Below are 15554 nucleotides of genomic sequence, written 5' to 3' on the forward strand. Positions count from 1 at the left end.
AAACACGTACTCCCAGTTTATCTCACAAGAGAAAGGTTGACATGTTGAACTTTCAGCCGACAGTTGTAAACAAAAACATCCGCTGGATTTAAATCAATTTAATAGATTTAATGTCTACTGTTGAAAAGTTGACTCTGACATGCTATATACAAGTTGCCTTTATGAAAGAAAGTGCATTTTATAGTCTGAGATTTGAGCTAAAAGAAAGAAAGAATGAGGACAGGTGGAAAAAAAAATGGATTCCGATTGTGTCTTGGAGGAAAAAAAATGAGGATTGTGAGCTAAACAGGCCCAGAGGAGCGCTTTGTGCAAATGACTGGTGGCGCGCCTAAATAAAGCGCCGCATTTGCATCTCCTTTCATTTGGTTAAAGGTCAGTCGCCCCAACGTTATTCCGCCCACGGCGTCCCGTTCTTTGTGGAAATATTCCAAAGTTAGCTCATCGGACTTTTGCTATTTATGCTTCCAGTCGGTATACAAAATCCGGACTTGAAATGATAAGCTAATGCTAACAAACGATGTATTTATTTAACGTAAATATTTAAGGTATTTATTTAATTAAGTTTATTTTCCGTATTTATTTTCCGTATTTATTTTGCGCATTTATTTTACGTATTTATTTCACGTATATATTTTACATATTTATTTAATTTAGTTTTTAATTTATTTACATTATTTAATGTATTTAATTTATTTAATGTATTTAATTTAATTAATGTATTTAATTTAATTAATGTATTTAATTTAATTAATGTATTTAATTTAGTTAATTTAGTAAATTTATTAATTTATTTATGTATTTAATTGCTATTGTGACAATGACATTTCCCAAATAAAGTAATCTAATCTAATTTAATGTAATTAATCCATTGACAGAAACCACATATACACCCATCAAAAGAGCCATATGTAGCTCCCTCGCCATAGGTCCCCTACCCCCTGCGCTAATGCTATCTAGAGAGAAAAAAAAAAGCTAAAACGAACCAAAAGCCAAAAATGTTGGTTCGCAAATGACCCGGAGTAAACTTTGAATGGGCAACATTGACATTGTCTGAGTGATGTTTGCAAATGAGCCGGCCGTTAATTCTGTCCCGCGGGGACACGCCTGACCTCTTTTTGTCTTTGCTTTTCTAATTGGCCCAACCTAGCCCAGTCCAGGACCGGCCGCTACCGACTTTATTGATTGATTGATTTGTATTTTTTACACAATGTATTTGTTTCTTTCAATGCTAAATGACGGCTAGCCAACAAACAGACTTCTATACATTAAATACATAAATTAATTAAATAAATTAATTGAATACATTGAATAAATACATTGAATAAATACATTGAATAAATACATTGAATAAATACATTGAATAAATACATTGAATAAATACATTGAATAAATACATTGAATAAATACATTGAATAAATACATTGAATAAATACATTGAATAAATACATTGAATAAATACATTGAATAAATACATTGAATAAATACATTGAATAAATACATTGAATAAATACATTGAATAAACACATTGAATAAATACATTGAATAAATACATTGAATAAATACATTGAATTAATAAGTACATATTTAAATATATAAATACATTGAAAAAGTACATTGAATTAATAAGTACATATTTAAATATATAATTACATGAATAAATACATTAAAATACATTTATAAATAAATAAGAGATTAGACTTTAGACTTCATAAGCAAAAATAAACGCTAATACGATCCATTTTGCCATCAGGCTCATAAATCAAAACATCTTTTGGCAGTATTTAATATGCCGATTGATGGGTTTCTCGTCGTTGGATTCGTTGACCTTCTTCTGCCATTGACGGACATGGAAGTCATTTTCTCGGAGACGACGACAGCGAGCGGAGGGATTTCCGCAGAAGCGATTAGCGCAAAGCCGGGCAAAACCCAAAAAAGGCCCTTGTCAATCTGGCTTAGAATTTCCTGGAGAAATGTCCGCCTGACTTTTAAGGAGGGGAGAAAAGAGAAAAAAAAACATGTCTTCCATCCAAGTTGGCAAGCAAAACGACAAGCTGCGACGTGACTGGCTTTGACCGCTTCGGAATGCGACACCTGCGACGCACGCATTCCAGATTGGGGCGGGGGGGGGGGGGGGGGGACCCTCCGGGACCGCCAGGAATTACGAGGAAAGATGCCAATGGAACAAGAAGAAGAAGAAGCCAGAAAATCTGTGTGTGTGTAAGCATGAAAAGCAAAAAAACAGACGGACTGGGACAAGAGTAGAGATAAGAAAATGATGATGAGCAAGTGCGACCGCGGCAGATGTTGAGCGTCCAAACAAAATGGAGGTCAACGTCTTGGAAATGTTGCCATTTATGCGAGAAATTCAAGAGGATTTTCGGTGGTTTCATTCTGGATTGGACTTTCATTGCCGTCAATGGCAGACTGAGTTATACACTATGTGATGTCATCAAAGAAAAATCAATTCCCAGAACGAAATATGCATTTATTTACAGTCATTTTTTCCTTGTTTGATGACAAAATCTTGATTTTATTCTGAATTATTTCAGTTTTTTTTCATTGTCATGGCTTTGTTTTAGATATTTTTTGTAGTCATTTCTGTTTAAATGATTTTTCTACTTTTCTATTTAATAAAAATATATCCATAATTTACAAATAAATGCACAATTGAGTTTGAATCTGTTTTATTATAAAGGGACAATACTAAGCTACTTAAAAAGTGCAGTAATGCCATTTTGTCAGACATTTTTGTGACTTAAACAAGCTTTTTTTAATTCCAATTTGACCATAACAACACATTTCTACATAATATTCTTTAATTTAGTATATTTATTGGTCAATTTGAACTTAGTCATTTGAAATAGAGTAAAATAGCAACATTTTTTGTCCAAATGTGCACTTGCTCTCTCCTCCCTCTGCGCTGTGGTCCTGATGAGAGGGATGCAGAGGGGCTTCCATCACACACACAAACACACACACACACACACACACACACACGCACACCCGTACTCGCACACCCACGTTTCACGGACGGAGCCACTCGACTACACGAGAGCAGAAGCAAAAAAACAGCCAGTTGTTTTCCAACCCCAAAAACAGAAGATAAGGTCCGTGATGGAGAAAATGTCAAAAGAAGGAGAAGAACTCGAGAGGGGGAAGGACGCTGTGATGGCGCTCGCCAAAGTTTGCGCTGCTTTCTAGGGGGGTTGATTTCGGACTTTTACTTGCGCCACACACGGACGACAACGTTGGTTTTCCGTGTTGTTGCGTCCATTGAAAAAGACTTGCAATTTGAAAGGTGAGGCTTGTTTTCTGTGTTTTTTATTTTATTTTTATTGGGGAAAGTATACCCGCGTTTTTAGATGACAAGTTGTAGGAGTCGAGGAATTATCAAAGAAGAGTCGTCTTTTGGGGGGAGTTTGTTTCCACAATTGAGCAGAAAGCTAGAACATATGTTATGCTACATCGGAGTAGAATGTAGAATAAAGTAGGTGCCCTTTAGCTTCAGATATTTTCCCTCGGTGTCCAATTCATTTGAAGTGGGAAGTCGGCAGCAAATGTGCATGTCTTTGATAATGTCCATCATGGACAGCACCTCCTTGCATGAGTGTGTGGCGTCCCTCCAAAGCTCTTTCAGCAATAGAATCCAAACCAATAACCTGTATTTTACAAAACGTGTGTTTTAATTGGCCGGAGTGACATTTGATGGCATTTGTGCGGGTGACTAATTTCCCTCATTTTGTCTTTTTCAGCCACCGGACCGTAACGGAACAATATCCCGTGCCCTGCCCCCGTCTAGACGCCAAAGTAAGGGGCCCCTAACGGCATCATGGCGCCGGTCAGACGCGCTTTCCTCCTGTTCTTCCTATCTTGCCCACTGGGTCGTCCCACCTGGGCTCAAGATGGCGACGACGATGTCACCCGCGTCGCCCCGCCGGCGTTCCCGCTGGCGCCGCTCAACGAGACCAACGAGGACGCCGAAGTCACCCCTAACCCGTTCCGGGATGCGGGCCCGTCCACGCCCTCCGGCGGAGGCGACCCGGACGACGAGGACGGCCCCCCCGAGGGTGGAACCCGTTGCCAGGGTTACTACGACGTGATGGGCCAATGGGATCCGCCCTTCAACTGCAACGCCGGCGTCTTCCTGTACTGCTGCGGAACCTGTTTCTACCGGTTCTGCTGCCAGTTCCGCCAACAGCGCTTGGACCAGCGCATCTGCTCCAACTACGACACCCCCATTTGGGCCAACACCGGCAAACCCGTGGCCACCGTCACCGAGGGACAGGAGGACCACCAGCGAGACCGCACCCACCTCATCGTCTACATCATTTGCGGCGTGGTGGCCGTCATGGTCCTGGTGGGCATTTTCGCTAAGTTGGCCTTGGAGAAGAGTCGTGGAATTGGAGGAGGAGGAGGCGGGGCTATTGCCACAGCCGCCGCCCACGCCGACATCAGCTCCAGGTAGGAATCATGATTTACTAAGTGGGAATTCCAAGGGTTTCTATATTGTTACATGACTTGTCATGGATTTTCAAATCCAGTGGACTGGTTAGGGCAAGGGCAGTTGTGTCAAAGTGGTGGTCCGGGGGCCAAATGTGGCACGCCGCATCATTTTGTGTGGCCCGAAAAAGTCAATCATGAGTTTTTGTTTTAGGATCAAATTTAAGAGTATAGATGTATATTACATTTACTTTTCTCCCTTTTAAATCGATTATTGACGTTTTTGAATCATTTTTTTGTGTTTTTAGTTAAAAAATCATGGCCGCTCCAAGTGGATTATTGCCAATCCGTCAAAATCTGAGACACCCATTTTATCGACAAAAAAATCCCAGACTTTAGCCTGAATAGAATGCTCTCATGCACCCCCACGTCGATGGCGCCCTGGGGCGGTCTCCCACATTGCCCATAGCAAAAACCGACCCTTCAAAATGGCCATATTGCGGTAAACCTTGTCCAGATGTCGTACAGCAAAACAAGTTGCGACTGGATTTTTCGGCCTCGGGCAAGTCAGAAAAGACGTTACAAATGGGATGCTTTTTTTAGTCGTAAATTGTATTTATTTGTGTCAAAATGCAACAAAAACAACTGGTTTAAATCACAAAATGTATTATATGATTGTTTTGGTCACGTGGTTGCTATTAAGTGGCTTGTTTTGTTGACAAAAACTGTTTTTTTCCTACCAAACAGGACTCTAACAGACTTGCTAAAGCAACAAGGCGAAGAATTGATCCCGGTAGAGAACGTGGAGGGCCGCTCGCCCGGTAGAAGTCGAGCTAACGGCGTCTCGTCAAGGATGCAACGTAGCAGAAGCGGTGAGTCCAAAAAAAAGGCTCTTTTGATGGGTGTATGTGGCTCGGGAGCCATATGTGGCTCTATTGATGGGTGTATGTGGCTCTTTTGATGGGTGTATATGACTCTCCGCCTTTTTAAATCATATTGTGGTGAAATGAATCAAAAATGCTCACATCTTTATCTATTTTGACTTTTAAATTCGGAGCTATAGCAAAAAAAAACAACATAGAAAACATTCAATTGCGAAATATTGATAGCCATCCATTGGTTAGACAGTAACATTATTTGAATTTTTTTGGGGGGGATAAACTATTGGGATTTGAAGTATTTTTGCTTAGTTTCGGTGGCGCTTTTTGCCACGACCTTCATTTCAATATCAAGCGTAAGGACGGATGACATGTGTGTGACGAGAAGGTAACCATAGTAAGAAGAAAAAAAAAAAGCCTCGGGGAATAACTAGAGTGACAGACTTTGTGTGTATTTATGTGTGTAAATGTGTGTATTTGTGTGTGTGTGTGTGTGTGTGTGTGTATTTATGTGTGTATTTATGTGTATTTGTGTGTGTGTGTGTGAATATTTGAAGCACATGTGTTATGTAGCTGAGAGGAATGCAACTCTGATTGGCTCCTTTCATGCACCCAATAATACATTGATTGACACTTCTCCTGATTTACGCAAATCAAGTGGAGCAAACTTACGCAGGATTTTCAGGATTACTGACATTAACAGACTTTAGTTTATTTGTTGCAGATTTATATTGAATACTTTTATGGTCATTTTTGCAAGGATGATGGGATTTAGAGTTTATTAGAGTAATATATAATGTATTAACGTTAACTTGATTTTAGATATAATATTTAGATTTTTTTTTATATAAATGGATTAAAAGAAGTGGATTAAAAGCCCTGAATATTCCGTTTTTTATAGATGTAAAACAATGTTTATTTTAGGTTTTTTTAAATATATTTTTAGATTTTACTAAATGATTTTTGAACTAAAAACACAGAAAAAATGATTTAAAAATTACTATTATTGATTTAAAAGGGGGAAAATCAGGAAATTTAATATACATTTATACTCTTCATTTTAATTTGATCCTAAAATAGAATGATTGACTTTCCCGGGCCACACAAAATGATGCACCGGCCCAGATTTGGCCCCCGGGCCGCCACTTTGATGTTTTCTTATGAAGATATTAACAACACATGATATTTTCTTTAGTTAACAACACTATATAGTTTGTTAATTGTACTTTACGCTCCAAATGTAAATAGAAATGGCGGCATGAGACAAAATGGAACATTGAATAGATTGCATGATTGATTTTTCCAGAGTGGCTCTGTTGTGACTTTAAAAAAGAAAAAAGGAAAAAAAATAGTCCTCGTGATTAGATACACGTGTTTGGGCTAATTAAGCGTTTTTAATCTGATGAGCGACAGCCGCGAGTGTTAAAAGGTCTTCCGCGATTCCGTCTATGACTCTCACAAGAAGAAAAATGAATAAAAAAATGGATAAAAAAGCTTGACAGCCCCTAAAAGTTATGGAAGTTCCCCCTTAAGCTATTAGCAGCTTAGCTTAATGTTGAAGCCAAAATGGGCTCCTAAATTCTCTAGCAAATATGACTCATGGCGTAAAAAAATGCTGGAAGCAGGAAAGTAAATAAATAAATTTAAAAAAAGATGACCTATTTAATGAGGGTGATGTGGCAAAAAATTAGGGAAGCGTATATTTTACCTGTTGGCGAATTTTGACCCGATTCAGACGCATTTGTTGGTCAAAAATGAGGTTTTGGAAGGGAATGAGGCCGATAGGGATGTGCGACCTGGTTTTTTATGTTTTGAGTGTTTGTGAGTCATTGGCCTTAAAAAAAATGCAAAGTTTTCTCTGAGGCGGAATTCTAATGCTAGATTGAAAGTTTTTAGGGAAACTGCTGAGTCCAAATGCTAATTTTCGCAATGTTGACAAGAATTATATTTGTGTGTTGAGGCTATTTGTTGTTGTGTTTTTGGGGGAATTTGCAGTTTTGTTTTGGGACAAAGTTGCATTTAAGTTTTGGGCAAATTGGCATTTGCGATTTGGACATATTCGCATTTGAGTTTTGGACACTTGTTTTGGAAAAATTGGGATTTGTGTTTTGGGCAAAAATTGCATTTGTGTTTTGGATTAATTTGCCTTTGAATTTTGGACACATTTAATTTTTGCCATTGGATACATTTGCATTGGAATTTTGGACAAATTTACATTTGTGTTTTGGACAAAATTTGCATTTGTGTTTTGGACAGATTTACATGTGTTTTGGCCAAAATAGCATTTGCATTTTTGACACATTTTCATTTACATTTTGGACAAATTGGCTTTTGTCTTTTGGCCAAATTTTGTCTTTTGAGCAAGAAAAGCAAGCAACAAATTGGCATTGGTGTTGTGGCTATTTGCCATTTTTCTGCCAAAATTAATTTATATTGCAGCTATTTATTTACCCTTGCATTTCACCCAAAATTGCATTAGCGCGTTCATTCTTTTCCAAATGGTTTTGAATTGGTGTTCATCCTATGGCAATTTCCATTTTATTATTTCTTCCCTCGTTTATTTGTACTATTTATGCCCTTAAGTAGCAATACTTTCATATTTCATCCAAACAAAAACCCTCTATTCATTTAACTCTCCCCTTTGGCACTCAAAACTCTCTTAGCGTACATTTTGTAGCGCATTATTAAAAGAACGTGCCGCTCTTTTTTTCAGAATTCCTTCACGGTGATGAGCACCCACAATGGGATGGCGAGCTGAGCGCCCATTTGACAAAAAAATCCCGGCAAGCCAAAGACCACAAACCATGACATCCCTCCAATTTATTTGCCAGCCATTAGCGATTAGCATTTCCCAACTCAGGCTACATATCGTGTTTCCCCGGCGGCCATTGGAGTCATGAGATGATTGGCCTCGGCACGCGGCGACCTAGCACGGATAGACTTAACTGCCGCGTGGGAAAGTCGGCCGCAACGTTAAATCAAACGTCTGTCAGTCAAATTTAAAGGCCTCTGATTCCATTGTTGCTCCGCCCACTTTTATAAAACCAAGTTAAAAGCCCGCCTGCTTCCCCCAGGCCGCCGTCAAGTACATCGTTTGCATGGTTGGACTTTATGAACGCTAATAGCCTAGCGTCCTTCCCTCTCCCACTTTGCTACGTTCCTCATTAACTTCGCTTCATTTGGCATGGACACGACAGGCCGGCAGAGGCCAGGAATTTGTCTTTTCTCTAGAGAACGAATCTACTCGGCCTGTTTTGGTGTTGGAACTTTTCTCAGTTGCCGTCTTAGGGTATTTACTCAAATATAAGCCGCACCTGTGTATAGGCAGTACCCTTAAAATGGCTTTAAAATGGTTTAATTTGACAATTTCTCAAGTATAAGCCGCCCATTGACTCCAATTTTTTACCTTCATATTCATGGGAGCACAAATTTGTTACTTTGAAGGGAAAATCTTTTTTAAAAAAATGGTATTTCTGAGATTCTGTATGAATCAAAATATACTAAACATATCTTAAGTAATGACTTCATCTAGTAATGGTTGTTTTTTCTTACTGCAAAACTGAAAATAACCAACAAATACTACAAGTTACTTTGCTACTTTCTACTGGTGAAAGACTATAGCAAATCTTGTGACTATGTAAGCCATACAAGTCATTTTTTTAGTGACACATACGACTTATATGCCAGAAAAATACAGTAACTCTCCCCATTGGCTGACCACATTTCCCCATGTCTCAACAGAACAGTACCACCTGAATAACTCGGCACACAACCAGTTCGGACCGAGCCTTCCTCACTCCCACAGCCACCACAGCGCCGTAGGACTCAACAAGTACACCTCGCTAAAAGCCGTGGGTAAGTCACACCACGCTCGGCGTCCGGTCCTCCCCTGCGATTGGACGCCGACAAACGAGGCTGTCAAAATTTTCATCTTGGGCTTGTCATTGGATGCAAACTTGTCTCCAAAATTATAATCCAGTGTACTTCACATATGGAAAAAAATTCATTGACGGTGCGCCTTTAAATGCAGTGCGCTCTATAGTCGTGAAAATACGGAAATTCCACATCTACGGTGTATTTTACTTCAAATAAAATGATTAAATACCACCCCAGTTTTTATTATAGACTCACTAGTCACTAGTACTAGTTAGCAAGTGCATCTGAGCTTGCGGGTCAGAAAAATGACCTTTTGCGATCCCCAAAAATCCCCAAAATATGTCCTCGCTTATCTTCTTTATCCTCAACAGCGGACGGCTCCTCCCACAGCTACTACAAGAGTTTCCCCGTGATGGACTTTGCCCAATACCGGACAACCGGCTTCCCACCCGTACCGGTCCCGGCTCCGGCTCCGGTTCCGGTCCCTCCCAAGGAGAAATCCTACATGCACCGGCAGCTCCCGTCACGGTCCGTGGACCCACGTTCTCCCCTGTCCATCTCCATCCCCCCCGACCCGGCGCTCTCCACCTCCCGTCATCCACCGGCCCGCCACGTCCAGAGGCAGAGCTCTGCCCCGGGTTGCGGGTCGGCGCACGCCTCCCACCGGAGACACGTGTACTCGACCCGCCGGCAACGGAGTACCGACAACCTGCCGGATCTTTTCGGGCCACCTTGTGGCGGAGGGTACGCGTCAGGCCACGGTCCGCATTTCCACCCGCAATATCCTCTTCCCCCACAGCATCCTCCCCCGCAACATCCTCCCCCGCCAAGGTACTACCAACAGGTGAGGCCCAAGAACTACACCACCCACAGTTCCACAGAGGTGACGGTCTAAGAGACGGAAAACGACGCAGTTTTGGTCTGGTGGACCGCCTCCTGAAAAGGGATATCATATTTCAAATTTGGGAGTTGGACAGAAATGGAGTAAAGGTCACGGATAAATGCTTGGGATCCTTTAGATCGCCGTCTAATAAAGCGTAGGATGTGGAGTCCAGAGATTTGGGCTCAATTCCAGATCACGTCATGTTGATTTTTGGCTGATTTCAACCAATTGGACATCTGCACAGGATCAACTCATTTCAATTTACAGCACAACTCCCCCCCCCCCCCCCCTTAGTCCACCCTATTGAGGACAAAGCAGTTCAGAAAATATGACAAGACGTCCACTTTGTCAATGGCGATGAACGAGTGAATTTTTGCAGTTGCAAACGTTGACTTAAATGACCCATTACGCAATCATTTGACATACCCCCCGAGCCTAAAAACATCCTGGAAGTGGGCCACTATACAAAAATACAATATGGGGGGGGGGGGGGGGGGGTTGGGTCCCGGCCTTTTACAAAAGGGAGAGGAAAAGAGAAAACCAAGCACGTCATGGCGCCCTCCGGCCACCAGTCGCCGGGAATCTTGAGTTTCTCACTACTGAAGCGTCGAGGTCGGACCGCGCGGTGGTGCGCGTGGACTCGTCAAGACCATTCCATCTCATTTTTTTTTGTAGCCCGGGGCAGCACGCTAACCAAATGCGGGTGGGCATTTCCCAGCCTGGAGCTTGAAAAGCCAAGGGAAGCCTGGAAAGGCACAAGCTGTATAAAAGGAGCAACAATTGGAATGGTGTACAATGGTACCTCGAGATATGAGCTTCATTCGTACTGGGAATGAGCTCGTATGTCGATTTCATAGGAATGAACTTTAATCTACTTTAATACCTAAAGTAGGTCACTTTGATTTGCAATAACCCTTCCAAGTACTTTTTTGGTATTTTTGGTGTCATGTTTTGTGAAAATCTCTTCCTGTAAATTTAATGTGACGCTTTGTAAATTTTGTACAACAATAGCAGGCAAAGGGCTTTCTGTAGTATTTTATTTCCAAGAATTAATGATAGTTTATGTCAAGATTTAACTAATTTTCTTCTTTTGTATAGTTATGAAATATGACTTATTATGTTGGTTTAGGCATGTTATTTTACTGATTTCTACTTTTATGACAAAAATGCAGTGGTAAATTATAAAAATGGGTGCAAAAAACAACCACATATTAACAGTTATGGGATTTATGATTAAGTATAATCGTAAAGTAAAAGCAATATATGCAGGTGAAAGCTAATGTAGCAAAGATTAGTAGTATAATTTTCCGAGAAAATCAAGCAGGAACTGTAAATGAACCCACATGGTTTTTGAAAAAGAGAACCATTAAAGATTGGAAAACTACCGTAAGGTTTGTATTTGTTTAAGAGAATTGTGATATCCTATTTTGTGTGTAACCATGAAGGCACCTTTGACCTATGAGGTAATAATTGTAAGAATACAGTGCTTTCTTGCGGTTGAATCTAGTATTGCATCTTAAATGTAATATTCAGGAAATATTTTGGGAGGTTTTCATACATTTTTCACTGTCCCCCATTAGTTATTAGGAAGGTCGTACATTTTATAACAAATGTCACATTGTTTTATAGCTACAAAACGACTGTCATTTTTTAATATACCAAAATAGAGTGACTAAAACGCTCATTGATTATAGCATTAAAATAGTTCAACTAAATTGGACTTCTCTGTAAACCCTAATGAATTAATAAGCGTTTTGAAAACAATTGTAACTCATCAAATGATGTGCACATTTACGTAGCATCACCTGAATGCAACGCAAAATAGCTTCCGGGCTATAATCCCGCCTACTAACATTTGATTCGTCAATTACCCGGAAAAGCAAAACATTAGACGCCGCGGCGCGAACCTTGCGTGCATTCAGTCAACTTTTTCTCAGCTTAACGACTCATTTTCCCATATTTTTACTAGTAATTCGGTAAGTATCATTGCTACTTTATACCTTTGCTTGCATTTTAGCAATCCAAATCAGAGTTTTAAGCCTGCATGTAGCTAGGCTAACTACGAATAAAGTTATACTCCTAGTTGTATCATCAGAAGCTAAACACAAACTAGCACACTAAGTCAATTACAAATTGACTTCCTACATCGACTTGACATTATTCATGTATTAGGAAGTTTTTTTAATGACTTTGCCACACTCCAAACTTTAAGCAAAACTGAAATGTGTACATTTACGAGCTTTCTTCGGGGGTTTCCTTCCCATTTGTTAGACGTCAACAATGGCAGAGTGGAACGCGTACTTCCGGGGTGAGGATGATGATGATGACGGTCAGGAGGAAGGAGAAGGATCATCAGGTGACTCTTCATGACCCCAAATCTTTCGCAATGTTGTTTGAAGATTCTCACTATACAATTTCTCTGCAGATTACAAGGTGACTGGGCGAAATAGTTTTGTCTTCTTGGTGGACGCCTCAAAGGAAATGTTCATTAAGGGAGAAGATGGGGCGCCGTCCAATTTTGACATGACCATGGAGGTACGTCACATTAATATCAAGTTACTACATTCTGAATACTAAATTATCATCCTAAATGGGTCCACAATAACAATATTTACTTTTCATACTTCATATTTTGACCCCACTCTCCTCCAAAATGTCCAATTTGCAGGCAATACGTAAATTGTACACCAGGAAAATCATCAACAGTCCGACAGACTTGGTGGCTTTGGTTTTTTACGGCACGGAAAAAAGCCAAGACCCTACCAACTCTTTCAAGAACGTCTACGTCTACCAAAATCTCAGCGAACTCGGTGAGAATGAATCAATCCAGGCCATTTTAAAGGTCCAGATTCTTCTTGACGATGTTTTTTTCATTCCACAGGCGCAAAGCGGGTGCAAGAAGTGGACGCCTTACGGGGGGACAAGGGCGCAGTCTTGGCGGCGCAGACCATGGGCAGCGGCGAAACGTCGCTCTTTGACGCCCTGTGGTGCTGCGCCAACCTGTACCGGGACTGCAAGCGACGTCTGGGGTACAAGCGGCTATTCATCTTCACCTGCAGGGATCAGCCACACGCCGCCGACCCCGTCAAAGATCGGCAGGCTCGAACGCAAGCCAGCGACCTCAGGGAGACGGGTGAGTTGCAAATGGGCAATTTAAAATAAGAAAAATGTCTGTAAATATCTTTTTGGGATCGATTGAACAAAAAAAATGGTACATGTCTTCTTTTAAAATAATTTTTACAACACATATACATAGCCATATATATACATATACACATACATATACTGCGATTTACCCTATTTCCCCTTTGACCTCTTTTCAGGCGTCATCATAGAACTCATGCACTTGATGAAAGCGGGCGGCTTCGACGTCTCCCTCTTCTTCCGCGACATCGTCAGTCCTCCGGAGGACGAGGACGAACTGGGCCTTCAGACCGAGGCTTGCGAGAAACTGGAAGACCTCCAGAAGAGGGTGCGAGCCAGTGAGCAACACAAGAAAGCCTCCGCCAGGTAGCTTTTGACCTCTTGACCTTTGTCATTTACTTTTTCGGGTCGCCATTTTGACACATGTTGACCTAGAGGCATTTTTAAGTAGAGGTAGAACTGTATTTTCTTCAAATTTAGGCTGAATCTGTGTCTCGGGGAAGGCGTCAACCTGGCCGTGGGGATTTACTCCAACGCGGTGAGCGCCCGCAAACCGGGCCCCATCAATCTGTACAGGGAAAGCAACGAGCCGGTCCGCAGCAAAACCCGCACTTTTCACACCCAAACGGGAAGCCTGCTCTTGCCCAGCGAGGTCAAGAAAGCCCAGGTTGGTCGGATCTTTCCGTAGTTAGCTTTTCCCGCTAGCCGGCTCCTTGGAAGACACGAATCATGGCGTTGCAGGTGTACGGCAACAGGCAGATCGTGATGGAGAAGGACGAAGTGGAAGCCATCAAGAAGTTTGACGACCCGGGTTTGCTTCTGATGGGATTCAAGGCCATGGAAAAGCTGAAATTGCACCACCACACTCGTCCCGCCGCATTCCTCTTTCCCGAGGAAGGCCAGGTCAAAGGTCATTAGCCACATCTGCTAGCAACTCCCTCATTTGACTTCTGATGTGTACTGAGTTCAAGTTAAAAGACAATAACAAGCCCCAACCCCTTAGTGACTCACGCTATCCGTGACCGGACGTTTGGTCGCCTGGACGTTTGGTCACTCATACATTTGGTCGCCCTTATCCCATCTATCTCCCCTCTTATCTATTAATATCTACTTGGGGAAAATCTTAATTTACTATTTTTATTTCTTTGTTTTTTTAGGAAGTTCCTGCCTTTTCTCAGCACTTCTGACCAAGTGCGTGGAGAAGAACGTCTTTGCGCTTTGTCGCTGCATCCTCCGACGAAACGTCCCGCCTCGATTCGTGGCCCTGGTGCCGCAAGAAGAGGAAGTGGACGAGCGGAAAACGCAGACCACGCCTCCGGGTAGGCCCCCGACCATGATAGGTGGACTTGTAGCCCTCGCTCCAATTGGCTCCTCCCTCCCACAGGTTTCAACGTCATCTACCTGCCGTACGCCGATGACTTTCGTAATCTGGATCCGCCGCAGACTCCGTGCGCTTCGGTGGAGCAGGTCAATAAGATGAGGGAAATAGTCCAGAAGTTGCGTTTTAAGTACAGGTAGGAAACGTTAACAAATATATATACTCCTCTCGTATTAGCAAACAAGCTCCGCCCCTTTTGCATTTCAGGATTGAGTCATTTGAAAATCCCGTCATCCAGCAACACTACAAGAACATGGAAGCCTTGGCTCTGGATTTGATGGCTCCGGAAGAGTTGGAGGACCTCATCAGTAAGAAGACACCGATGGAAGGCGGATCAAGTCCTCGTCTCATTATTTTATTTTATTTTTAGTGCCCCAGGTGGAGCAGATTGACCGCCGTCTGGGTCCTCTGGTTCAGGACTTTAAGGATCTGGTCTACCCGGCCGATTACAACCCGGACGTCAAACCGGCTGCCAAACGCAAAGCGGGTGAGGATTTTGCTCTCGGAAACGTGGAGGTTAGCCTCCTAGCTCGCCTCTGATTTTTGTCCACCGTGTCCTCCACCAAGCCGACGCCGGAGACGGCGGGGAGAAGAAGGTCAAGGACGAGCTGTCGGACGAGGACCTGCGAGCCCGCATCCAGGACGGAACTCTGGCCAAGATTACCGTCCCCGTCCTGAAAGAGGCCTGCAAGCGCTTCAAGATTCCCACCACCGGCGCTAAGAAGCAGGATTTGATGGAAGCCCTGGTCAAACGATTGGCCGCACCGTAAGGACGTTCTCTCTCTCCTCAATTGCAAATCTACCTTCGGGTTTTAACAAAAAAAATCTGTATTGCACCCTTATTACAATTGATTCCTTAGCAGCCTTTTTGTAAGAATAAAATTTTGTAGAACTTCTGGCTTTGCAACTATACCATTTTTTATAGACATAGATTTATAGACATAGACTTTTAGAC

General features: G+C 42.0%; 2 protein-coding genes across 2 annotated transcripts; both read left to right on the forward strand.

Moving 5' to 3' along the window:
* The first annotated feature begins 3790 nt into the window (after window positions 1-3790).
* LOC144211729 (uncharacterized) lies at window positions 3791-10332 on the forward strand. Its single transcript, XM_077739160.1, has 4 exons — window positions 3791-4461; window positions 5188-5312; window positions 9060-9173; window positions 9566-10332. The coding sequence occupies exons 1-4, from the start codon at window positions 3830-3832 to the stop codon at window positions 10087-10089; spliced, it is 1395 nt and encodes a 464-aa protein (XP_077595286.1). The 5' UTR covers window positions 3791-3829; the 3' UTR covers window positions 10090-10332.
* Window positions 10333-11900: 1568 nt separating this feature from the next.
* Window positions 11901-15495, forward strand: xrcc6 (X-ray repair complementing defective repair in Chinese hamster cells 6). The gene is made up of 13 exons (XM_077739013.1): window positions 11901-12053; window positions 12349-12433; window positions 12503-12612; window positions 12746-12887; window positions 12959-13210; window positions 13401-13587; window positions 13702-13888; window positions 13963-14131; window positions 14379-14540; window positions 14606-14735; window positions 14807-14907; window positions 14970-15086; window positions 15167-15495. Exons 2-13 carry the CDS (start codon window positions 12358-12360, stop codon window positions 15367-15369), a joined length of 1836 nt encoding a protein of 611 aa, XP_077595139.1. The 5' UTR covers window positions 11901-12053; window positions 12349-12357; the 3' UTR covers window positions 15370-15495.
* Window positions 15496-15554: the final 59 nt, after the last annotated feature.

The sequence above is a fragment of the Stigmatopora nigra genome, chromosome 18 (assembly GCF_051989575.1).
Source record: "Stigmatopora nigra isolate UIUO_SnigA chromosome 18, RoL_Snig_1.1, whole genome shotgun sequence".
Lineage (NCBI taxonomy): Eukaryota > Metazoa > Chordata > Actinopteri > Syngnathiformes > Syngnathidae > Stigmatopora > Stigmatopora nigra.